The sequence below is a fragment of the Harpia harpyja genome, chromosome 2 (genome assembly GCF_026419915.1).
Source record: "Harpia harpyja isolate bHarHar1 chromosome 2, bHarHar1 primary haplotype, whole genome shotgun sequence".
Classification (NCBI taxonomy): Eukaryota; Metazoa; Chordata; class Aves; order Accipitriformes; family Accipitridae; genus Harpia; species Harpia harpyja.
Window position 1 is genome coordinate 44375518 of NC_068941.1, and position 27122 is coordinate 44402639.

Sequence of the window (27122 nt, forward strand, 5' to 3'; positions counted from 1 at the left end):
TTAACAATTAACAAAACAAAGAATGATGGCAACAGCAGTGGCCAAGAAACTAGGTCTAGAGTATGCTTCAGGAGAAAGTTAGAGCCTGTTAATGCAAAGTAAATTTGCAGGAGAAGATTGAGTTCAAACACGATTCTGGATAAGTATCAACATGGAATAACAAATACTGGTACCTTACTGCAGAAAGGTAGATTTAAGAGTCAAAGAAAAATATGAACATTGAAATAACAGGAAAGCACAAGGTCACCCCCCCCCCCCCCAAAAAGACATTTTTTAATGTTATATTAAATGCAACATTCTTAACACGAGACCTATGCACTTATTTTTCCCAGTGTGTTCTCCAGAATTACTAAATTAATAATAAAAACTACTCTATCTGTATATATCTATATGTATTTATAAAACCACTTATTATTCTGCAGATAACATACTAAAAATCCTCCCAAGTGAACAGTTCACAGTGCAGAGCAAGTCCTCTGGACTATCTTTACTGTTTTTAATTACTATTATTCATATGGAAGTAATAAATGAAAATTATTATATTTTATTGTTTTGCAAGGTTATTGTCCTGGTTTCAGCTGGGATAGAGTTAACTGTCTTCCTAGTAGCTGGTACAGTGCTATGTTTTGAGTTCAGTATGAGAAGAATGTTGACAACACTGATGTTTTCAGTTGTTGCTAAGTAATGTTTAGTCTAAAGTCAAGGATTTTTCAGATTCTCAAGCCCAGCCAGCGAGAAAGCTGGGGGGACACAAGAAGTTGGGACAGGACACAGCCAGGGCACCTGACCCAAAATGGTAAATGGGGTATTCCATACCATGTATTGTCACATCTAGTATAGAAACTGGGGGGACTGGGGGTGGGGGGAATTGCCGCTCGGGGACTAACTGTGCGTCGATCGGCAGGTGCTGAGCAATTGCACTGCGCATCGTCTGTACATTCCAATCCTTTTATTATTACTGTTGTCATTTTATTAGTGTTATCATTATCATTATTAGCTTCTTCTTTTCTGTTCTATTAAACCGTTCTTATCTCAACCCATGAGTCTTACTTCTTTTCCCAATTTTCTCCCCCATCCCACTGGGTGGGGGGGAGTGAGTGAGCGGCTGCATGGTGCTTAGTTGCTGGCTGGGGTTAAACCACGACAGTTGTTTATGGGAGAACAATAAGAAAAAGAAAATTGTATCTCTTTTTCTGTTAAGCTGTAACACAATATAAAAAAAGTAAACCAGCAACAACAGATCTGCTTAAAAAAATCCAAATCCAAGTCTCTTATGATTTGGTAATTAGAACATTTTTCCTTACCATTCACTTGGAGAATATGAGTTTGACAGAGCTTATCATAGCCGTCAGCAAAGCAGGTGTAATTTCCCATATGAGTTGTGGTAACCTTAGTAATGTACAAGGACCCATCATCTCCAAAATCCTACCGGGAAAGATTAAAAACAAGGTTATCATAATTATGCCTCCATCTCTACAGTAATTATGCTCATCATCTTGGCAACAAAGCTGTGATGCAAATATCAAACATCACAAATATTAAACCAGAATAGCTGACAGTAATCTGAAACCCAAATATTGTATTTGTGAATGGTGGTGGTGTTTGATCTTGCCACATATATTGTGTCTGTAAAAGAAAATACAACTTTTATTTTAACAACTAGTTAAACTCTGCAGAAGTAATATGTTTGTTTATTTAGCTATGATAGTTATTTGCAGAAGAAAAGCTATTTAGGATTGGATCTGATCAGATAGAAAAACTAAATCACTGCACAATTTAGCAAGGTAGATGACATCCTGTGTAAGAGTGGTCATCCTTTGAAATGAGCACATACACAGGAAAAAAAAATTTCTCATTTTTCTTCAATTTAAGTCACAATTTTTAGCTTCATTCTTTTATATATCTTTAATTGGCATACAGGTTTCAGTGGATTAGAGTGCAATATTTGACCCTCATTTCAATTCCCAGTTCAATACTCAGTTCAGTTTTAATTAATACAATATCATTTAAAATCTACAACCAGTTGCAAACTATGCCAATTAATGTAAATACATATACAACATTTAATAGTGTTTTATTTTTCCTTGTTATTTTTTATGTCTGCAAGGACCACCCTAAAATAGCAGTCCTAGTCTAATCTAGTTCTTCCAGTCTACGTTCCATGGAGTCTAAAGTGCTTGTACAAATCCTGCTAGGAGTTGTTTTTTCTACATTATATTCCATGATTTACTTTTTCAGGGACACTTTTTGACAGTTAGTTTCTTTTCAGTCTCACCTAGCAATCTTTTTATTGTTAAATATGCAGTGTCTTTACATAAAACAGCAATTAGATTATTTGAGCAAAGAATATAAAATAGAAAGGTAAAGCTATGAAAAATCTTTCAGCCTAGTAGATAGTTTCTGCTGTAAAACATTTAATTCAGAAACTAAAGTGTATAAACTATGATGAAAAACATGCGAAACAGTCAGTTTCATACTAGGAAAAAGTATGCCGGATTTTCTATGGTATGTAGGTCAGCCCTTGTTCCTGAAGGGAACCCATGTTCTATAATCGTATGCCTAATGTTAATATAGTCTATCATAAACTCAGCTACTTTTCTTGTGTATTACAAAGCTGTTTCAAAGCTTCTCAATATTCTTATGTATACAATATAATTTTCTTTTTATTTTTATCCTAAACTTATTCATGGTCAGCTTATAGCCATTTTATACTCCTTAACTTAAATAGCCTCTAAAATAGCCTTTAAAATCTTTAAATAACTTAAAATATCCTCTCCTTGTGATTAACCACACGATATGGTACTATAAAATATACACATTATAATTATATGCAACACAAATATTCACACATACACACAGGCTCACACATAGAGCCCAAAGTATCCAACAGGTGTCCAGTCCATTAAAATAGGAATAATCACCAAGCTACAATATCTACATGTCTCATTAGATTCAGTGATTCATTACAGAAGCACTACTTTTGTAAACTGGTTTCAGGGATCTGGGATTCCTGAAGGCAAGCGTTACTGGTAAAGACCATGGCAAAGGAGGCTTTCAGTACATCAGCTTCTTCTACTTCTTTTGTCACCAGGTCCCGTGCCTCACTCAGCAGCAGGCCCGTATTTTCCCTAGTCTTCCTTTTGCTGCTGATATAGCGCTGAAGCCCTGTAGAAGCCCTTCAATTCCAGGGTGGCTTTGTCTTTCCTAATCCTGCACATTCAAATACTATCTCCATGTTCTTCCTGGGTCACCTGTCCTTGCTTCCACCTTTCTTCCTTTTTATTTGAGTTCTGTCAGGAGCTCCTTGTTCATTAATGCAGGCCTCAAGCTGCCTTCAGTTTCCTGTTCATTGTGACGGACCATTCTTGAGCATAGAGAAGGTGATCCTGGAAAATCAACTAGCTCTCTTAGACCCCTCCTCTTTTCAGCATGGTCTCCTATGGGGTTCTTCCAAGCATGTCCTTGAGCAGGCTGAAGCCTGCTCTCCTGAAGTCCAGGGCTGTGCTCCTGCTTTTTGCTTTGCTGCCTCTTCTTGGGCTCCTCGACTATACCATCTCATGGTCACTGCTAATAACGTTGCCCTGACCTTTATACCCCCAACCAGTTCTTCATTACTTGTTTCTTCACAAACTTTGTAACCTTCTCTGTAAATTCCTCAAATTCATAGAAAACTCAGCTTTAGTACCTCACTCAGGGAGTCTGTAAGCTGCACAGTAAACGAACTTTGATAAAAATTATTACTATGTGCTGCCTTATTCTTACATCCTCTAAACATTACCAATGACAAAATACTGGGCTAGATTAACCTCTTGTCCATTATAGAATCACAGAATCATAGAATCATAGAATCATAGAATCATTTCGGTTGGAAAAGACCTTCAAGATCATCGAGTCCAACCATTAACCATGCCCCCTAAACCATGCCCTGGAGTACCCTATCCACTCGCTTTTTGAATACCTCCAGGGATGGTGAATCAACCACTTCCCTGGGCAGCCCATTCCAATGTTTGACAACCCTCTCAGTAAAAACATTTTTCCTAATATCTAACCTAAATCTCCCTTGCCTCAACTTGAGGCCATTTCCTCTTGTCCTATCTCCAGACACCTGACAGAAGAGACCAACACCCACCTCACTACAACCCCCTTTCAGGTAGTTGTAGAGAGTGATAAGGTCTCCCCTCAGCCTCCTCTTTTCTAGACTGAACAACCCCAGCTCCCTCAGCTGCTCCTCATAAGACTTGTGCTCAAGGCCCCTCACCAACTTGGTTGCCCTTCTCTGGACACGCTCAAGCAGCTCAATGTCTTTCCTGTAGTGAGGGGCCCAAAACTGAACACAGTACTCGAGGTGCGGCCTCACCAGTGCCGAGTACAGGGGAACAACCACCTCCCTGTTCCTGCTGGCCACACTGTTCCTGATACAGGCTAGGATGCGATTGGCCTTCTTGGCCACCTGGGCACACTGCTGGCTCATATTCAGCCGGCTGTCAACCAGCACCCCCAGGTCTTTCTCTGCCGGGCAGCTTTCCAGCCACTCTTCCCCAAGCCTGTAGCGCTGCATGGGGTTGCCGTGACCGAAGTGCAGGACCCGGCACTTGGCCTTGTTGAACTTCATACGATTGGCCTCAGCCCATCGATCCAGCCTGTCCAGATCTCTTTGTAGAGCCTCCCTACCCTCAAGCAGATCGACCCTGCCTCCCAACTTGGTGTCGTCTGCAAACTTGCTGAGGGTGCACTCAATCCCCTCATCCAAATCATCAATAAAGATATTAAACAGAACAGGGCCCAACACCGAGCCCTGGGAAACACCACTTGTGACCCGCCACCAACTGGATTTCACCCCATTCACCACTACCCTCTGGGCTCGGCCATCCAGCCAGTTTTTCACCCAGTGAATAGTGCACTTATCCAGGCCACGAGACGCCAGCTTCTCAAGGAGTATGCCATGAGAGACAGTGTCAAAGGCCTTGCTGAAGTCTAGGAAAATAACATCCACAGCCTTTCCCTCATCCACTAGGCGGGTCACCTGGTCATAGAAGGAGATCAGGTTGGTCAAGCAGGACCTGCCTTTCATAAACCCATGCTGACTGGGCATGATCCCCCTCTTATCCTGGACTTGCCATGTGAGTGCTTTCAAAACAAACCGTTCCATAATCTTTCCCGGTACTGAGGTCAGGCTGACAGGCCTGTAGTTCCCCGGATCCTCCCTCCGACCCTTCTTATAAATGGGAGTCACATTGGCAAGCCTCCAGTCCTCTGGGACCTCCCCTGTTGACCAGGAACGCTGATAGATGATAGAGAGTGGCTTGGCAAGGACCTCTGCCAGTTCCCTCAGTACTCTTGGATGGATCCCATCAGGTCCCATAGATTTGTGAGTGTCCAGATGGCGTAACAGGTCCCTAACTAATTCCTCCTGGATTAAGGGGGGTATGTTATGCTCTTCATCCTTACCTTCCAGCTCATGGGGTGGAGTACCCTGAGAATGATTGGACTCACTATTAAAGACTGAGGCAAAGAAGGCATTAAGTACCTCGGCCTTTTCCTCATCACTGGTTGCTACGTTCCCTTCTGTATCCATTAAAGGATAGATATTCTCCTTGGGATTCTTTTTACTGTTAACATATTTGTAAAAACATTTTTTGTTGTCCCTTACGATAGTGGCCAGATTTAGTTCTAGCTGAGCTTTCGCCTAATTTTCTCTCTGTATGATCTAACAAGATCCCTGTACTCCTCCCAAGTTGCCCGCCCTTTCCTCCAGAGATGATAAACTCTCCTTTTTTTCTTAAGTCCTAGCAAAAGCTCCCCATTCAGCCAGGCCGGTCGTTTTCCTCGGCGGTTTGACTTGCGGCACATGGGAATAGCCTGGTCCTGAGCCATTAAGATTTCCTTTTTAAAGAATGTCCATCCCTCCTGGACCCCTTTGCCCTTCAGGACCGTCTCCCAAGGGACTCTCTCAACCAGTGCCTTGAAGAGGCCAAAGTTAGCCCTCTGGAAGTCCATAGTGGTGGTTTTGCTGACCACCTTCTTTGCCTCACCAAGAATTGAAAATTCTACCATTTCATGGTCACTAAGCCCAAGACGGCCTCCAACCATCACACCTCCCACCAGTCCTTCCCTGTTCGTAAACAACAGGTCTAGCAAGGCTCCTCCCCTGGTTGGCTCACCCACCAGCTGTGTCAAGAAGTTATCTTCCACACACTCCAGGAACCTCCTAGATTGTTTACTCACTGCTGTGTTGTATTTCCAGCAGATGTCTGGAAAGTTAAAGTCCCCCACAAGGACAAGGGCACACGATTCTGAGACTACTGCCAGCCGCTTGTAGAACGATTCATCCGTCTCTTCAACCTGGTCAGGCGGTCTATAACAGACTCCCAGCACAATATCTGTCTTATTGGCTTTCCCTCTCATCCTCACCCATAAGCACTCCACCTTGTCATCAGAATCGTGTAGCTCTGAACAGTCAAAACATTCCCTAACATAGAGAGCCACCCCACCACCTCTTCTACCTTGCCTGTCCCTTCTGAAGAGCTTGTAGCCATCCATTGCAGCGCTCCAGTCATGGGAGTCATCCCACCATGTTTCCGTGATGGCGACTAAGTCATATCTATCCTGCTGCACAATGGCTTCCAGCTCCTCCTGTTTATTGCCCATGCTGCGTGCGTTGGCATAGATGCATTTGAGCTGGGTCATCGAATCCACCCCTAACATCGGCACGCTGCCCCCAGGCTCATCTCTGGTGCACGTAGTTTTATCCCTTGTCCCCTTTGAACCTAGTTTAAAGCCCTTTCTATGAGCCCTGCCATCTCATGAGCAAGGATTCTCTTACCCCTTTGAGACAGCTGGACACCATCTGCCACTAGCAAGCCCGGTGCTGCGTAAGTCTCCCCATGATCAAAAAACCCAAAATTCCACCCATGGCACCAGCCTCTGAGCCACGTATTGACCAGGTGAGTTTTCCTGTTCCTTTCAGTGTATTTCCCTGCCACTGAAGGGATTGAGGAAAACACTACCTGTGCTCCCGATCTTTCTACTAATTGTCCCAGTGCCCTGAAATCCCTTTTGATTGCCTTTGGATTCCTCTCTGCAATCTCATCACTGCCAACCTGCACAACTAGCAATGGGTAATAATCAGAGGTCCGAACCAGACCAGGGAGTTTCCTGGTAATGACTATTCTTACATTCTTCCATGATCTCACCCACCACTTTCCCAATTTATTGGGATTTATTTTTTTCAGTCCCCACTTTCCAGTTTTAATTCTTCCCCAGAGAACATAACCTCAGTGATTTTATGCTCATATTTCACTCAAGCTGCTTTTCATTATAACATCTTCAGTCTTCTTGTAGATTGAAATTTAAACATGAAAATTGAAATCTAGATGAACTTCCCTTTAATCTTTCAGTTTTCTTTCCTTAAATATACTCAAAATATTATTCAGAAAACATATATCTCACTGTATTTCTTCACTCAAAGGTGTTTGGGCAACTAAATTTCACATTGCACAATTCTGTGCTTCAGGTGATTCTGCTAGTTGCTCAACAAGAGAAGAAAATAACCCACCTAAAAATTAACCCACCTGGTAAGACTGTCAATAACTTGCCTTTTTTAAGATAAATATAGCTTTCCGTATTAGCACTTCAGTTACACAGACAGTATTTCTACCAAGTCTTCAATATGCCATTATATGTTACCACTACAATAATCAAAAAAAGAACCCTCTATTAATGCTTACTTTTTAACTTTGTTTATGTGAACCAATACAACTAGATTTCCCTTCAAAAAAACCCACCTGAATAACTCCAACAATCTTCCTAGTTGGATATTTTTTATCTTTATCTCTTACTAAAGTGTATGAAGCAGTAAGTTCAATTCACTTTTTTCCCCTTACTAGCTAAACATGTTTCCAAAGTGTTGCTCTTCAACTTATTAGTGGAAGATGAAGAACAGCTGTTCAAAAGAGCCAGACTAGAGGTACTTACATTTTATCTAGCAAATGGCTAATTTTATTGCTGTCTAAATTTTTTTTGCCTAATCTCTACCAAAGGTATTTGTGAACAAAATAGGACATAGGATGGAGTGTATTAACATTTAGCTGCTACTGTGCAGTCTGGAGACTAGTCTAATTTAACATTCTTTATGCTAAGTTATTAGATACTGCTTTTAAGCACACTTACCTGTTCCAGGCCTTTGACTGATTCACTGTAGCGTGCTATCTTTAGGTAGCATAGCTATTTTCTAAGTAAATGGATTTCTGTGTTGACTTCTCCCTTCTTTTTCATAGAAACCATGGATAAAACATCCCTGGGGTTATTTTATTGAGATATCAGTATTTCAATAGGATTCCCACATGACATTGTCGTTTCATCACTCAGAGAGTTTGAATTTTATGGATGGCTTTTTTTGCTGTTGTTGGATTTTTTTTTTTTTGTGGACTACAAAACAAATATCCCTAGCTTACTGAGTTCAGTGTTTGCTTTGTTAATTAAAGCAAACAATTCAATACAAAGAGAACTTAAAGTTGTAAGCAGCATTTGGAAAGGGATGATGAAGTATCGAGTTCTTTGACACTGGATGTTGATGTATATTTAGTGTTTTATAGAATAATTCCCAAGCTAAGTCACTGAAAAAAACTGCATCTAAACAGACATACACAACCATCATTGAACCAGAGCCTTCAAACACCAACAGCAATACATACAGAAAAGGGTTTTTTTACCTTTTGAAAAAGTATTTGATGACCCTAAAAACATTGCTACAAGCTCAATTTTTGTTAAATAGCCTACTGTTCAAATAGAAATGGCATGGTACTTCTACAATTAAATTGAGAAACTCTAATTATTTTTGCCATGCATAAAAAAAACTAGAATTGAACAATTATTTTAACAATGATTCCACTGCAACTCTGTTCTGTTGAAGGACGACATTTGAGAATCATGATACGTGTCACAAATAACAAGTAAAGGAATATGGAAAGAAAACATTCATTTGACAGTCAATCTTTGCTTAGTTGTCTTAGTGTTAATACAACAGAAAACTAAAGGTGATTTTTGTTTTTAAATCAATAATTATTTCCCTTGGTTTTATAACTTGCCTTCATATGCTAACGCATTGCATAGGAGAGAGTCTATAATCATTTGCCTGCATTTCTTCATTAACAGCTCTAGAAAGACTGTTACTAGCTTTCTCTCCGCAGGAGAATGTATAATGAAACAGACTGCTTGAATTTGTTAACCATCACAGAGATTATTTTGGTTTGGTTTCTGTTTTTATTTTTAAATATATTTAATTTATTGTCAATATATTGTTCTCTTAAATAACTTTTTTTTTCTCTGTATAAAAACCTGTACTCCAAATCTTGAATATTCTCTCATCTAGAGATCACAACCTTCCCCCCCAAAAAACACCTCCCTGAAATGAAAAATATGTCTTTATTTTCCTTTTCACTCAGTGCATCCATAATGTTCTCTGCCGAAATCGCACTTGTAACATATAACTGAGAAATCAGTTTAGAGAATTTAAGAAGTTCAGAAAAATGAATTGGGAATGCAGTCTAGATTTAGGTGGTCTGAAGCCATTATACCCAAAATTGACAGAAGATTTTTTTTTTTTAAATCAGAAAACATGATTGTTCTAGAAAAGAAGGTCTAATACCTTCAACAAAATAACTTTTGACCTAGTGCTTAGAGTCCCAAATAACATACAGGTGTATCATAGTTAAATCATTAACATACATAATTCAAACTAGGGCTTGGTACCCTGGTTTTCCACTTTCTGAGTGATCCAAAGGGTTCATCTTGAACTGAAAAAATAGGTAATATTTTCTTTCTAGTTTTTCTGTGGGATTTGTTTCTTTGTTGTTTGGGGGTGGGGGGTACTACTTTTTTCTTTTTTTTTTTAAACTCTTGTAATTTTTCAGGCCTAGATGATAACTTTTTGACCAGCATTTCAGCCTCAGCTTTTTACACTAAGATCCAAACATTTTCTAGAACTGAACATACTGTAAATGATTGCTGGAGGTGACTTGTTGGTATGTCCCCTTCTTAAGGGAAGGTAAACCTCCAGGGTGGAATGCGGTAGATATACACGAAATCTGTTCCATAATAATTCCCTAAGCAACATAACCTACAACCTTAGATGTTAGCAACACCAGGGGAGCTTGGTATGCTGACGCTAAGAGAAACAACACAGAGGGTGGAGTGGAGTGGAGACACTGTGGCCAGGCTCTGCAATATCACTGCAGGGATGGGGAACTGTAACTACTGGAACAAGAATGGAAGGTCCCTGCATTGAGTCCACTGAAGCAAGGAGGTGAAATAATGGGGTTCTGTCAACGCTATTGCCTTACTTCTGATTTATATCATAAGAGCCCAGTTCTGGAGTAGTGACATGCTAAATCATGTCCTCTAGGTGAACTTTGCTCATTATAATCTCATTATAATACCAAAACACACCTCCATTCCAAAAGCTACTCACTTTTAAGGTGCGACCACCCCTCACTGAGCATGCACTCTGAATTTTCTCTAGCATATACCTTTAGAAGTAAAGCAAGGAGATTTTATACCAATCATAATGAAGGTATGAATGACTAGAGTCACTCAAGCTCCACCTAAAAATAAGAAAATAGTATAAAAGGGCTTAAGAGAGGAGGAATACTAGGGCAGATACCATCATAGACAAGTCGGGAGGACATCACTGACTTCTGGGATCAGTCAACGGGCTGAACCTCTCTTCCCCCCCCATAGGGACGCCTATTGGGTAAGATTCGAACCCTTGGTTATAGTGAGTGCTTCCCTGGGACAACTAGAAATCTCTAGAGTTTTTTCCATAATTTATCGCGTTTGTGGTCGACTGTATTCTTGCTACTTGCATGTGCTTTGCAGACAGTGTATTTATCACTGGCCACCCAAAAGAACCTGTACTCCTGTTGCTTTAATAAACTGTACTGTTCATTAAAATCTAGCTGTGATTGTTCATTGAATGCGACCACACTCCCTAAGTCTGGCCATAATAGTTCATTGAACATGACTAGATTGGAAGTATATTACACTATTAGTGCATCCGTAATCGTGATAGTTCAATATATATTGAACGCAACCGGACTTACAGTGTTGAATTGGGCATCACTCGGAATCTAAGCCTAGCTGCCCCCAGCTGCTCTGATATCTGAGGACAAGGTGGAATGCAAGGGGGTTTATTTTCTGCCAAATTTCTTTACCCTTTAATGCAACAATCTTGTTTTGAAATTTCCCATCTGTAAGCTCAGTTTCTGGCAGCTGATGAATTCTATGTGTGTTTCCTGGAACACCAGCACCTCAACATTGGTACATAGTAAAAAGGTGATTTTTATGCACCAAAGTTTACACTTACAAACTTTCACAGTACTGATTTTATGGGGCCTGTGTCATGTAGGCCAGGAGAAACAGTTGATACAATCTTCTAGTGGCCTTATAATTTTCAACTTCTAAAGAACTTCAAAATACTAATCTTAACTCCAAAACTCCTCACTTTGGGAAAGGAAAGAAAAAAGAAAAAGAAAAAAAACCCCAAAAGATAAAAAGGACAATAAAGAAAAGAATACAGGAATGAGGACATGAGAATTGGAGATGTGAATTCTTAGTTACATTATCCTCAGACCAAAAAAATGAGATTACTGGGTCCTTAATAAATGGAATTAGCAAGCACCAAATATTTTGAATTAATAGCTTTTTGATTACATATGAAACCTGTATTTTGAATTAATAGCTTTTTGATTACATATGAAACCTATATTTCTATTTTCAGTCTTTGATAAACCTACAAAAAAGAAGAAAATTAAATTGGTTGGTATCTTTTTTTACTGATGGTTAATAATGTAAACACTGTAACACTGTTATACTAGCTCAGTGATAATGACAACACAATTTGGGTGGGGACTTTCCCCTCCTCCTTTTAAAGAGAAATCTTGATTTTCTTATGGAAAAAGGAAAAAAAAAATCACCTGTCTCTGAACTGCTCAGGAAAATAATTTGCACCTAAGAATTAAAATTTTGCATTGGTCTGCTAAGGGAAAGCTGCATCAATAGTTGCAGCTATCTAGATATTTTTGAAACAACAGTTGTTTGCTTGTAAAACACAGCCAGTATACATAATCCCCTTTTTTCCCATACATCCCTCCATTCTTTCTGTATTTGATTTCAGTCGACTCATGGAAGTACCAGTAATACTAATATCACATTTTTGTTCATATTTTACTTATTTATTTTTTGGTATCTGTAACTTAATTACAAGGACACAATGAGCAGGTAATCTTTTGAGGATTTACTGGAAACATATTTAAAAATAATTATTGATGTATGCTTGGTTTGCCAGACAAATTCAGCTCAGGCTTTTCATGCTAACGTCAATGTTACAACTCCTACTTTCCAAGTAGTCAGTTTCTCTGTTCATGTTGGCAGAGCAATGCAACTCCGCGGTTTGCTAGTGCGTGTCAGAGACATTAAATTCCATGAAGAAATCTGAGAATAATTGCATTTGGCACAAATCCAAGATTTTTTAACTTTTCTTTCTAGCTCAAAAGGGAAAACAAAACCTAAATTTCCTAAGCACAAATTTTGCATACCTTCTCTCAATCTCATACTTTACAGCTGCAGTAAGAACAAATCATGAATGTAGTGTAAATCCACTGGTTGAAGAACCAGCCTGACAGAAAATTGCAAATCAAGTCAAAGCTTAAAGCAAGAAAGAACACAGTGTAATATAGTAAGTAGTAGTATAGTATACACAGTAGAAAGTGACAGGATCTTAATAGAAACTCTATTCTGAAAAACGTGACACCAGACAACAGTTCATGGTTATTAATGCAGGCTAACTTTAGTCAAGGGAAATCAGTCTTCCTAAGCTTCTTTTACAGCCAGTTGAGAAAGCTAAAGGTAGCAAAATCCTTTCATGGGACAGTTCAGTGGATCTGTCTTTGCTCATTGCTTTGAGTTACTGCCTACCTCTCTCTGCTGACCATGGAAACAAAGATCCTAGCTACAATTAGCATTGTAAGTATTTCATTGGTCCCTCTGTTTCTTGACACTAGGGAAAATGGAAAGAGAAAAAAAAGGAGTGATTTTTACAAAGGCTGTCTTTCCGCTCAGCAAGGTAGCCTTGCTAGCATCACTCTACTACCAATGGGGGAAAAGGTGATCATTCAGTAATGCAAAACATCTAAATAACTCTCAGATCCTGAGGAAATCTTCGTGCATATCTTCCTAAGCTTGTCTTACAAATGGTCAATGCAGAGATCACCCTTTATTATCTCTTCCTAAAATAAGACTTTGTAAACCCCAACCATTAGTTGAATTGAACAGGATTTGTCTGTATTCAGCAAATCTGAGAAAAAGATTATTTATCTGACTATAAATTAATAGAATAACACTGTACCTACTTAAATAAGTAAAGAGGTATGATTTTTCCTTTATTCTGTTGGATACGGTAAGGACTCCAGTTTCACTTCATGAGGAAATAGTAACATCTAATAAATCGTAACATCCATTATTCTATGGAAAACATGCCGCAGCTTTGTGCTTTTCAAACTATGTCAGTTGATTAAAAACTGTTTTTGCTATTTTGAAACCTAATAATATTACGAGCTTCCTAAGAACCTGAAGAGGGACCACACAGAAAAGTGCCATAAAACCCCTCACTCCTAGATCACCAGTGAGAATACCAACCTCACTTTATACGTAGTCGTGTAAAAAGAATTTGGATCTTGTATATGGGAGATATGAACTAGACCTAAGTGACAGCTTTGCCAAAGTACTAGAGCTCTTGAGGCTAGCCATAAAACATCACTTATCTCTTACTTCCCCAAAACCTCCGTAACTTTATGCTATCTTGCTATGAATCTGCAATAATGACTGCTAATTTATTTAGACATTCAAAATCTCCAACTGAGTAGATACAGCTTATTTCAAATGGAAATTTCAGTATGCTCTGATACAGCTGTCTTTTTGATTGGTTCATGTTACACACAGAGATCTTCAGAATGACTCATATACCATTTAACTTCTACTCCTTTTTAACAAAACAAATTGTTATATAATCAGATTTAATCGGATAAAGCTATTTGACATTCGTTTCACAGATATTTTCAAATTTAACAGCATAACCAGTGACCTGAATTTATAATAATTACCCAATTAGCACAGTTCATTATAATTTCCCCCAAATTGTTCTTTTTTTTTTTTTTTTAAATCGGTTTTAATTGTAGATGTATTTATTATTACACTCCAAGCTAGATCTGCAAAAAGGAACTAGCTTTGCACTGTGCAGTTTACTTAGATCACATTCCAAAGTGATATCTGAGTGCTAGGAGGCCCCAAAGAAGCTGAAGTACTGATACAATTTACTCTTTAAGGTGACTCAATTTAGGGTCAGATATGTGGAATAAGCTTGGCAAGAGCATTCCCATTTCTACTTTCTTTCTTGAAACACATTTTATTTGTAAGAAGAGGGCAAAGAAATCATGGAATACTTCCTGATTTTCCCGATTATAAACCCATGAACTCTTCACGATTACACTGGGATAAGATTGAGTTTATTTTCAATCACTTAGCTTACAAGCACTTTCGTTTTAAATCTATCAAGTTTATTGGAGTTTTTGATCTTCCTACTGCATAAAATACTGGGTTTCAGTTTTAGTTTCATGAGTGCAACCCCCTTTTCTTACGTTGACGATAATCCATATCTTTGGTTCCTGAACTGCACAACTGCGCTCATCTTAAAGTAACAGAACTCGCTTATTTTATATTTGCAGAAAGAAATTTCTCAGAATGTTTCTTTACAAACTCAAGAGAATACACAATCAATAAAAAACCCCAAACCTTAAACTTTCACTTTACTAAAATTTTCATCCAATTTTCATCCAGTCCATCCCATGTATTTCTGAACTACCCAGGAGTGAGACAGACAGGCAGGTTGAGTGTCTTCAAGCTTTATGCAGTCTGCAAAAGCTCTGCGGGATAAATTTTATTACAAGCTACCCTGTGTGCATGTGATAAACCAATCAACAGGCAATAAAATACCTTGTCAAACACACACAGCTTTCAAGTATCTTGCAGACAAAACTACCTAAACCAAAAAAGATAGAGATTGGTAGAGAATCTCCTACTCTGTGGTAGCTGAAGCAGAGATACAGGGAAAAGAAGAAAAAATAAACCTAGTACTTTCAAACTTGATTTTGAAAATCAGAATGATTCACGATTAGGGTACAAGGGAAAAAAAAGCATATTGTAACTTGAATAGTTTTCTTTAAGATGATCTCTCATCTTAAATGCAGCATTAATATATGATCTCCAGACAACAGTAGCGAGAAAATAGGGCCAGTCACACACATTACTTGGATTATTAATGAACTGACACAAATGGCGCTGTATTATCAAGTATGTTATATAAGAAAGGGGCACATACAAGTTTAGAAAGATTTTGAATGGAATTCCTATACAAAAGATTTTTTTAAAGTATACATCTGAATACATACAACAATGACATCAATCCACTGCCATCTTTTGCTCTTTGCTTATAAAATAAAAATATTGACAGCTTGAATACTAGCACAGCAGCTTCACTTAACAAGGGTCTAGCCCAGATTGACACACTCAATACTCATTAAAATATTTTTCTTAGAGCCTTTTAAGCAGACAGCAAATCCCAGTCAATCTGAATTAAGTACTTAGTACAAGCTGGAGTACAACAAGCAAAAGCTGAATTACACTAATAAAAATTTGAAAGCTGAGACAATTTACTTTTAATAGCAATCTTAGTTTCTTAGTTATCTGCAAGCATCACACACACATTGCCTTTGCTCAAACCACTAATACAACATTACATGTTCATCACTCTAATCTTTTATCACAAGAAAGCTTTACTAGGCAAGATCAATTCCTTGATGTCAATGACAGAAAAGACACTTCAGTGTCATTGGCAGCTACCTCAAGACTTTCACTGTAACCACTGCAACTAGTTATGTAGAAACAATTCTTTTTTTTATTTTTTCTTTTCCCCTCTCTACATAAATGAATTGCGATGATACTTTTAGTGATAGCCTTTGTATCCTCTAGTCATGGTTTCTGATCAGGTAAACTGTAAGCTACTGCAGGAAGATCCTGGTACAAACCAAGACAAATTACAGTGGTCAGAAACTTCTCTGTAAAAAAAAAAAAAATAAATTTCAGCATGTGGTAGCACTGACAAACATATTTTCTAGAGCTGTACCAAGTACAGTTCTTTTACTAATATGAAGCCAAGATGTTATGAAGAAAGTTAATAAGCCTACAGGTATCATGTATTTTGATGTTTTTTCATACAGAAATACAATAGCATAATGCTGAACTAATAAAATCTCATCTTTTCTACAAATTGTTACCAGTTAGATATTTGTGTTTCTTCTTTCTCATACATATATTTCTGTTAGAACTAGTCTGTCTTCCAGTCACACAAATGAGGATGGAAATTCCCCATTTCTTCAAGAGATTGTGATAGTGGTCATTAATATTTTCTGGCTGTTATTAACAAAGTAAAGAAATCTTGCTGATATTTAGCAACTTTATTCTTATTAAACGCTCACATCATTTGTTATACATATCAAGTTTACCATATGCTGCTACTTGCAAAATTCTGTATATTATTTTGAAGCAAAGTGCCTGAGGTACATGTGTTTCCTATGCATTATAACAGTTTAAAAAAACCCCAACAAACAAGTACTTTCAGCTGCACAGTTGAAAATAAGACCAGAAACTCCAGTTAAACCACATATATAAAAGATTTATATGCAAATCACATACCTCACTGAGTCATGACCATATTCTTGTGCTCTCTTTGAACTGAATAACAGGTTCTCTCTTTTGTGAGACATCCACTGCTTCAATTTTATTACTGCTGCGCCAATCATAGTCAGTAATCCTCTTTTGTTGCAATAGCTAACTCTTTGTTAACAGACTTCAAGTTTCTATGAGATCTACCAAAATAATTTTACTTCTCAGTAAACCATTATTGTTTATATTTGTCTCCTGTATTTAATTTTTGCTTTTTTAACTACTGCTTTCTGTAATGGACCTAAAAATTCATTAGAAGTACAAGTCCTTTATGAACCATGAAGCTATATATACACTATACCTTCTTTTTTCACCTTTGTTCTATGCTTTCATATTAAACAGTGGGACAGCACTATTCATTGGAAAGCTTCTATGCTACTGTTACCATATGCAACTGTATTACTGAAATACCACAAAAAAAGTTTTTCTTATATACAGTACAGTCTTACTTTGGAAGGCTGAAATGCGCAGAAGTTCTTTTTCTATTGCTGATCCCTCTAGCTAGCCCTTGGTTTCAATTATGTTTTACTCTAATTATAAACCTATCATCAACAGTTGCTAACTGATCATAGAATTCATGTCAGAAATAAGATCTTTAATACAGAAGGGTGGGAGAAAAGGTGGCTTTTTTTTCCTGCCTTCCTTTTACTATAACTTAAAATGTTAATGTTTTAACACTCACAGCTTAAACTTCAAAGCCTTTGTCATGAATAATTTCTTGTCTGATGTTAAAACTAATGTATATCATGTCAAAAACATGAAGGCAAAACAGAATTTCCATCATCTTTCATTAACTGTGATAATAGCAGGAATTTCACAGGATTCTGAATAGTTGCCAAATTGCTGCACAAAATTTAAAACATCTCGTAGACAAAAGCGGTATGGCGTTGATATTTTACTGTGCCAGAGTATGGCAATTCCATTGTACTTCTCATTAACATAAACAGGTCTGCAAAGACAGACTTGCCTGGAAGGAGCACATACTTTACAAAGATATATTCTCATCCCAATTAAGTAACAGGACAATTTGAAATGAAATGCCTAACTATTGCTGTTATCAAAATTTTTAAGAATAAATGGACACCCAAATCTGATTTTAAACCAGACAAGAAAACCTACTTCAGATGAGAGTGGACAAGAATATTTTCTTTTATTAAGTTACTCTGAATTTTATTTTAGGTTAAAAAATGTTTCTGTGGTTTTTTTTTCCTCTTCACTTGTTCAATTAAATATCTATATGAAAAGACTTAACATTGGAAAACATGAAGATATTTTCCTTAGGAAGTTCTAGAAGAAAAACGTTAATCAACAGCAAAACAAAAACATATTTGTTAAGTATTTTGGGGTAACTGTCAAAAATCCAGTCACTTGTATCTCATTTTACCCGCAAGAGTACAATAAAGAATGCAGATTCAGTGATCCTCTGTAAATTCGCCTGAGTTTTCCTTTCTTTAGGGTAGGATAAATTTGTATACCAAACCAAACTAGGTATTATTTAGGAATACTGTTTCAACTTCCCTACTTCTGGTTGGAGTTTTAAGTGCTACAATAGCCAGGCATACATGAAAGGAGAATTAGATGGACATCATTGATGTATTTGTTCCCCAATGCAAAAATGCATCTTCCTTTTTGTAATTTCCAGCCACTTTGAAGAATACATCTCCTACCTTCTTTATCAGATTAGATGGAGCCCAGAGCAACTGTCAAAGAAAAAAGTAATCCTGCGAAGAGCAAGAAAGACTGAAAAGTTGATTCTCCATCAGGGCTTGGCAGAATGTTTTGGAATGTAGAAAATTGAAAATGGAAGCTTTCACCTCTAGATATAACAAGTCCAACTCAGGCAAGTAACCATCAAAATATGTCTTTCCTGTACAGATGTTCCAAAGACGGTGTAAAAATGTATGGTTGTATCAATCTTATTACCTTTAAAGCACTGCCAAAATGAAAGTTGGGAGAAGACAGAGCAGCAAACATAGCAAATGGCAAAAGGAGCCAGCTGAGAATAGCCAGAAGACTGTAGAGATGACCATCCTCAAGACTTTTTCTTCAGCTCAGAGTTGAAGTGTGACCAGATGATGGACGGAGAAAGAGCACCATTGCTTTATTGAGCAATTGTTCCCAAGGCTTCCAGCGTTCCAAGGTTTTCATGATCATGACATGTAAATTTGTCACAGTATTGATCATGGTAAATGTAAACAAATAAATATTATTAAAACCCTGTAAAATATACTACAGTTAAAATTCAGCATTTTAGCTATATAGATGTGAACTAGAAATAGAAACCTACATGAAAATCAAACAAAACTACAGGAACCATTAAAAGCACTGGCACATAAAGGCATTGCCATAATCAATCCTAAATTTAGGAAAACTTTTAGTTTATCTCCCCTCTTTAACAGAATAATTAAAACACTTTGGCCATGGATACAAGGGTTACTCATGCGCAAATAGAAAATGCAAGCTTTTGAAAAAGGAGCTCTAGATTATCAAGACAGTTTATAAAAATGGTATAAAACTGACAAGGAAAGGAAGAATACACAGGAAGGTGATAACATTTACATACGGCACAGAACTTCAGGTGATGAAAGAGAAATTGGCCTGTACTAAAGTAGATGATTAATAAAATTTAGGTATGAATGGATACATGGTACTGGGAGTACAGGTAGGTAAGATCACTGAGCAGTCTGATTCAGAGAAATCTTAAATGTCATCATTTGAAAACCATGGCAGACATACCATCTTCTCTTGTAATCCTGTCAGAGCTCACAAACTAAGCAGGCTTGATCTCGATAAGTAATTTGCTTCATGTCACTTTTGCAAGTAGTAGTACTGGTGATTTTACAGGTGGGTGGCAATTTTCTTTTTGAGTCAGCACTGAATCAATACCTTGATACACTTCTGGAGAATTTTTTATTAATTATTATTATTTTTTAAAATATCATAAATGCCAGTTAAGCCAAATTCCCAATAGGTAATTATGTCCTACCTATCTTAATTCTTCCTCCTGGGATGCTTGGGAGGGAGGGGCAGAAAGGGTTTCTTTTTTTGGAGTTTAAGCAATTGCGCCTCTCTGTTCAGTGAAACAGACTCTTGGATATCAAAGCACTTTTGTTACTGGTGATGTGGCCTTCCTATTTAATGCCCTATAGTGATGATTTGAAAGTCAGGGCCGTGAGCCACAGGAGGCCTTTATTAACAAAACATCTTTCTCATGCTTTTAAGAAGGACTAACCTTTCCTGCTAGCTGTAGCCTAGTCCAGTTTGCTCTTTTGAGACTTCTTTTCTAAAATAATAATGTGAAAAGCTTAGTGTTCTTTTTGTGTCCTATAAAACTCTTTCACACAATTCCTATCAAAGCTGTGGAACATATTAAGTCTAGTAGGATAGCAAAAGCACTGCAAAATGACCTGGACAAGTTGGAAAAAATAAATATGTAACTAGTAGTAAAAGCACTCAGAAATGATGCTGGTTTTCACCCAGCTGAGGGAATGTATACTGCAGAAAAAAAATGAGAAGAGTAAGTCTATAACTGTACACAAAAATCAAACTGCAATTTTTTCATGCACTAGTCAGAAATTAACAGCACAAGCTGAATTTGCTAGCAATACAGAAATATAGAGTGGAGACATAACCTGCATCTCTACATATAAATATACAGAAAAGAACAGAAAAAATAGTGAATTTGAACTGAAAAGAAAGGGTTGAGGAAGAAAGATGCTATGGTAGTGAAAAAAGATGCTTACAAGAATTCTGGTCAGCTTATAACAAAATAGATCAAATAGCTTTCCTGTAATTTTAAAATACAGGGAAGATGGGCAAGAGTGAAAAGAAAGATAGGTGTGATAGAAGTTTTGGTGTCCCTGAAAAAAAGAGTACAGGTTACTATAACAGGAGGACATTAATAAACAATGTTTGAATTAATAATATGATAGAAAAATCAAGATGTATCTAAAAGACAGCTCACTGAAAGGAAAACAATAATATAAATGAAATCGCTAGCTCTGTACCTTCCTTAAAATGTTTCCATGTTTCTACAGGATCTGCTAATTAGTATTTACTGCAGAAAACTTAAAAATAGAACAGGCGGGGGTGGTTATAACTATACTGATAATTACCAACAATAATCAATTAAATTGTTATTTGCCGTCTTTATATTCTAAGTTTACTTTTAGAAATTTCTAAATTTCTAAAAAAAGTGTCACTGATGTATTCTGGAATCCCCAGTGAAACTAGACAGAATCAGCTGCAATGTACAGGAAGGTATGTCTATGGAGAACAAGGATAACAATGTATTGAACACCTTTGGTATTCACATATTTCAGCTCACACAGAAGACCCTCTTAAACAGCTAGGAGTACAGAACTATCATTTCAGCTACTCTTCTAAAGATGTGTTCTATGTGCTGTGTTAAGAAATTGGTTTGGAAAAACCAATCAACTTAGAAATCCACAATGTCCCTTTTATTTTATTAACAGTTTCTGTCTGTAAATGTCAAAAATGTATAATGCTACCTTCCAGGTAGGTTAACATGGCTTGCCTGGGGTTATTTTCAAGGATCCTTCATGCTAAGGGGGAATGGATGTACATGTTATATTACCACCTTTCACTGTCACAAGGCCTTTCCTTTTTAACTTCTGAAAAACAAAGAAAATACTAACAGACTCGGCTATTTTGGATATGATTAGCAGAAACAGCTCTAGAACACAGAATTATGAGTAGTGCAAGACAAGGGACTCAGCTCTGCAAGAAGCAATTACTTTGCCCCACCCTCTGATAGAAAAAGGACCAGATCATTATCTCAGTAACACTGTTGAAAGCATGAGAGTAGATTATGGTCCACAGAACATGATTCTGTTCACCTCTAAAATCAACACTTTCATTTCTGCTGAAGACAAAATGAAGCACTGATCTAGCACAAGAGAAGAGAAAGCCCATGAGGATCTTAATGGTTCTTCACAAAGACAGAATCATCAGCTGGCTCAAAGTTAAAATAGTCCCCACCATAAAAAGATGTACATAACAACATGTATCATAAAGTCCTGTGGTATTATAACATTGATTAAGCTAGAGTTATAGAAGTTTCATGTCCAGATTATTTTAATGGGAATCAGTACTGGTAAATGAAACCTCATCATAATATTTTTCACTGTACTTCACTAACCCAGAAGATTACAGATCAACACTAGTACCTGGTTTAAATGTGTCTTTACAGTGTCATGAAAACATGATGTACAGTCTAAAGTAGCATTCATCTTGCCATCACTAAAATAAATACTAAAATATCTTCAATATTCAAAACAAATAAAACATGCCAAATCTTGCAAGTCTTATATATATCCAAAGTTTCCCTTTTGTGTGATTTATCCCACTGCTAAAGAGTTAATTAGGACTCAAAATCAGATTCCAAAAAAGGGAAGAGAAAAATAAAGGATGGAAGAGAACTGAATGAGATGATTGCACTGGTGGTCAAGACTTTCAGCATATCTGTAAGTAAATAAAAAAGCATTAGAGATTTGATAAAGCTGATTGTCATCTTTGACACTATTTTCACTTTACTTTCAAGATGGAATACAGAAAAAAAAATTGGTATTTGACCCATTAAATAGAAAAGGTAATAATGCATCCTACTTAAAAGAAAGACTCTGTAACAGATAAAGGGCAATTCAATGCTAATAAAAATAGAAACGGGCTGACTTTAATGAGTTACTGTTATTCAAATCTAATTACTTCATTAAAAAATTCAGTAGAAAAGTTATGAGAGAGATGTAAGAGATTGGTTTAAGAGGTGTCATAAGCATAATGTAAGAGGAAAACCTGCAACTAGGCTGTTAAAGTGAACTTCATATAACCTGGTTGTAACACACAGAACACTGCTGGACCACATAGAAGATATGACACTGCAATTGCTGCATTGCAACCTAACTTTTATTTACTAAGGAAAGTTCAAAATAAGCTGGTCAGGAACCAGTTTTTGTATTGAACAGGACTGGTAGCTTTTTGACTATGGTAGTATGACTGACCGATTTGATTTGTTCATTGTTGGACTATGAGTTACTGTCTTTCAAAAAGGAAGAGGTTAGAATCACAGAATGGTTTGGGTTGGAAGGGACCTTAAAGACCATCTAGTTCCAACCCCTCTGCCATGGGCAGGGACACCTTCCACTAGACTAGGTTGCTCAAAGCCCCATCCAACCTGGCCTTGAACACTTCCAGGGATGGGGCATCAACAACGTCTCTGGGCAACCTGTTCCAGTGCCTCACCACCCTTATAATGAAGAGCTTCTTCCTTATATCTAATCTAAACCTACCCTTGTGGTGGGTTGACCCTGACTGGATGCCAGATGCCCACCAAAGCTGCTCTATCACTCCTCAGCTGGACAGGGAAGAGAAAATATAATGGAAAGCTTGTGGGTCAAGATAAGGACAGGGAGAGATCACTCACCAATTACCATCACGGGCAAAACAGACTTGACTTGGGGAAAATTAATTTAATTTATTACCAATCAAATCAGAGTAGGGTAATGAGAAGTAAAACCAAATCTTAAAACACCTTTCTCCCACCCTTGCCTTCTTCCTGGGCTTAACTTTACTCCCGATTTTCTCTACCTCCTCCACCCATAGTGGAGCAGGGGGATGGGGAATGGGGGTTGCAGTCAGTTCATCACACGTTGTCTCTGCCGACTCATCACACTCTTCCCCTGCTCCAGCGTGGGATCCCTCCCATGGCAGACAGTCCTCCACAAACTTCTCCAATGCAAGTCCTTCCCACAGGCTGCAGTTCTTCATGAACTGCTTCAGCGTGGGTCCCTTCCATGGGGTGCAGTCCTTCAGGCACAGACTGCTCCAGCATGGGTCCCCCGTGGGGTCACAAGTCCTGCCAGAAAACCTGCTCCAGCGTGGGCTCCTCGCTCCACGGGGCCACAGGTCCTGCCAGGAGCCTGCTGCAGCATGGGCTTCCCATGGGGTCACAGCCTCCTTCAGGCATCCACCTGCTCCGGCATGGGGTCCTCCCCGGGCTGCAGGTGGATATCCACTCCACCGTGGACCTCCATGGGCTGCAGGGGGACAGCCTGCCTCACCATGGTCTTCCCCATGGGCTGCAGGGGAATCTCTGCTCTGGCGCCTGGACCACCTCCTTCCCCACTGACCTTGGTGTCTGCAGGGTTGTTTCTCTCACATGTTCTCACTCTTCCCTTTAGATGCAGTTTCTGTTGCGCAGCAACTTTTTGCCTTTGTTAAACATGTGATCCCAGAGGTGCTACCACCATTGCTGCTGGGCTCGGCCTTGGCCAGCAGTGGGTCCGACTTGGAGCTGGCTGGCATTGGCTCAAGCCCACATAGGGAAAGCTTCTAGTAGCTTCTCACAGAAGCCACCCCTGTAGTACTGCCCCGCTACCAAAACCTTGCCACGCAAGCCCATTACAACCCTCTTTCAGTTTAAAGCCATTACCCTTTGTCCTATCACTACATGCCCTTGTAAAAAGTCCCTCTCCAGCTTTCTTGTAGGCTCCCTTTAGGTACTGGAAGGCTGCTATAAGGTCTCCCCAGAGCATTCTCTTCTCCAGGCTCAACAACCCCAACCCTCTCAGCCTGTCTTCATAGGAGAGGTGCTCCAGCCCTCTGATTATCTTCATGGCCCTCCTCTGGACTCTCTCCAACAGGTCCATGTCCTTCTGATGTTGGGGGCCCCAGAGCTGGACACAGTACTCCAGGTGGGGTCTCACAAGAGCAGAGCAGAGGGGGAGAATCACCTCCCTTGACCTGCTGGTCACGCTTCTTTTGATGCGGCCCAGGATACAGTTGGCTTTCTGGGCTGCAAACACACATCTCCCAGTCATGTTGAGCTTCTTGTCAAGCAACACCCCCAAGTCCTTCTCCACAGGGCTGTTCTCAATCCACTCATCACCCAGCCTGTATTTGTGCTTGGGATTGCCCCGACCTACGTGCAGGACCTTGCACTTGGCCTTGTTGAACTTCATGAGTTTCACACGGGCCCACCTCTCAAGCCTGTCAAGGTCCCTCTGGATGGCATCCCTTCCCTCCAGTATGTCGACCGCACCGCACAGCTTGGTGTCATCGGCAAACTTGCTGAGGGTGCACTCAATCCCACAGTCCACGTCACCAACAAAGATGTTAAACAGCGCTGGTCCCAATACCAGCCCCTGAGGAATGCCACTCATCACTAGTCTCCACTCAGACATCCAGCCATTGACTGCAACTCTTTGAGCACGACCATCCACCAATTCCTTATCCACTGAGTGGTCCATCCATCAAATCCCTGTCCAATTTTGAGACAAGGATGCTGTGCAGGACAGTGTCAAATGCTTTCAACAAGTCCAGGCAGATGACGTCAGTTGTTTCCTCCCTTATCCACCAATGCTGTAACCCCATCATAGAACGCCATCAAATTTGTCAGGCATGATTTGCCCTTAGTGAAACCATGTTGGCTGTCGCCAGTTACCTCCTTATTTTCCATGTGCTTTAGCATAGTTTCCAGGAGGATCTGCTCCATGATCTTGCTGGGCCCAGAGGTGAGACTGACTGGCCTGTGGTTCCCTGGGGTCTTCCATTTTTTCCCTTTTTAAAAATGGGGGTTATGTTTCCCCTTTTCCAGTCAGTGGGAACTTCCCCGGACTGCCACAACTTCTCAAATATGATGGATAGCAGCTTAGCCACTTCATCTGCCAGTTCCCTCAGGACCCATGGATGCATCTCATCAGGTCCCATCGACTTGTGCACCTTCAGGTTCCTTAGGTGGTCTCAAACCTGATCTTCTCCTACAGTGGGCAGTTCTTCATTCTCCCAGTCCCTGCCTTTGCCTTCTGCAACATGGGCAGTGTGGCTGGAACACTTGCCGGTGAAGACTGACGCAAAAAAGTTGTTGAGTACCTCGGCCTTCTCATATCTCGGGTAACCAGGTCTCCCATTTCCTTCCAGAGAGGGCCCACATTTTGTCTAGTCTTCCTTCTATCACTGATGTACCTACAGAAGCTTTTCTTGTTGCCCTTGAAATCCCTGGCCAGATGTAATTCTATCAGGTCTTTAGCTTTCCTAACCTGATCCCTGGCTGCTTCAACAATTTCTCTGTATTCCTCCCAGGCTACCTGTCCTTGTTACCACTCTCTGTAGGCTTCTTTTTTGTGTTTGAGTTTGTCCAGGAGCTCCTTGTTCATCCATGCAGGCCTCCTGGCGTTTTTGCCTGACTTCCTCTTTGTTGGGATGCATCACTCCTGAGCTTGGAGGAGGTGATCCTTGAATATTAACCAGCTTTCTTGGCTCACTCTTCCCTCCAGGGCTTTATCCCATGGTACTCTGCCCTGAAGAGACCAAAGTCTGCTCTCCTGAAGTCCAGGGTACTGAGCTTGCTGTGCGTCCCCCTCGCTGCCCTAAGGATCTTGAGCTCCACCATGTCACGGTCACTACAGCCAAGGCTGCCCTTGAGCTTCACGTTCCCCACCATCCCCTCCTTGTTGGTGAGAACAAGGTCCAGCATAGCATCTCTCCTTGTTGGCTCCTCCATCATTTGGAGGAGGAAGTTATCAATGCATTCCAGGAACCTCCTGGATTGCTTATGCCTTGCTGTGTTGTCCCTCCAACAGATACCTGTATCAGAAATAGCATGGCCAGCAGGAGCAGGGAAGTGATTGTTCCCCTGTACTGGGCACTGGTGAGGCCGCACCTCGAGTACTGTGTTCAGTTTTGGGCCCCTCACTACAGGAAAGACATTGAGGTGCTGGAGCGTGTCCAGAGAAGGGCAACCAAGCTGGTGAAAGGCCTGGAGCACAAGTCCTATGAGGAGTGGGTGAGGGAACAGGGGTTGCTTAGTCTGGAGAAAAGGAGTCTGAGGGGAGACCTATCGCTCTCTACAACTACCTGAAAAAAGGTTGTAGCAAGGTGGGTGCTGGTCTCTTCTGTCAGGTGGCTGGTGATAGGACGAGAGGAAATGGCCTCAATTTGCACCAGTGGAGGTTTGGATTGGATATTAGGAAAAATTTCTTTACTGAGAGGGTTGTCAGGCATTGGAACAAGCTGCCCAGGGAAGTGGTGGAGTCAGCATCCCTGGAGGTATTCAAAAAATGCGTAGACCAGGCACTTCAGGACATGGTTTAGAGGGCATGGCTGACGGTTGGACAAAATGATCTTGAAGGTCTTTTTCAACCTAAATGATTCTATGATTCTATCAGAGTGGTTGAAGTCCCCCATGAGGACCAGGGCTTGTGAATGTGAGGCTGCTCCTATCTGACTATAGAGGGCCTCATCCACTTGGTCTTCCTGGTTGGGTGGCCTGT

The 27122-nt window shown here is 39.6% G+C and overlaps 1 protein-coding gene across 4 annotated transcripts in view; it reads right to left on the reverse strand.

Annotated features, from left to right (window-relative positions):
* Window positions 1-27122, reverse strand: part of FSTL5 (follistatin like 5) — a 343245-nt gene that overhangs the window by 76291 nt on the left and 239832 nt on the right. For all 4 annotated transcript variants that reach the window (XM_052778379.1, XM_052778370.1, XM_052778387.1 and 1 more), the window contains exon 8: window positions 1305-1425. In XM_052778379.1, the coding sequence (XP_052634339.1) occupies window positions 1305-1425 (121 nt within the window). The remainder of the gene's footprint in view (window positions 1-1304; window positions 1426-27122) is intronic.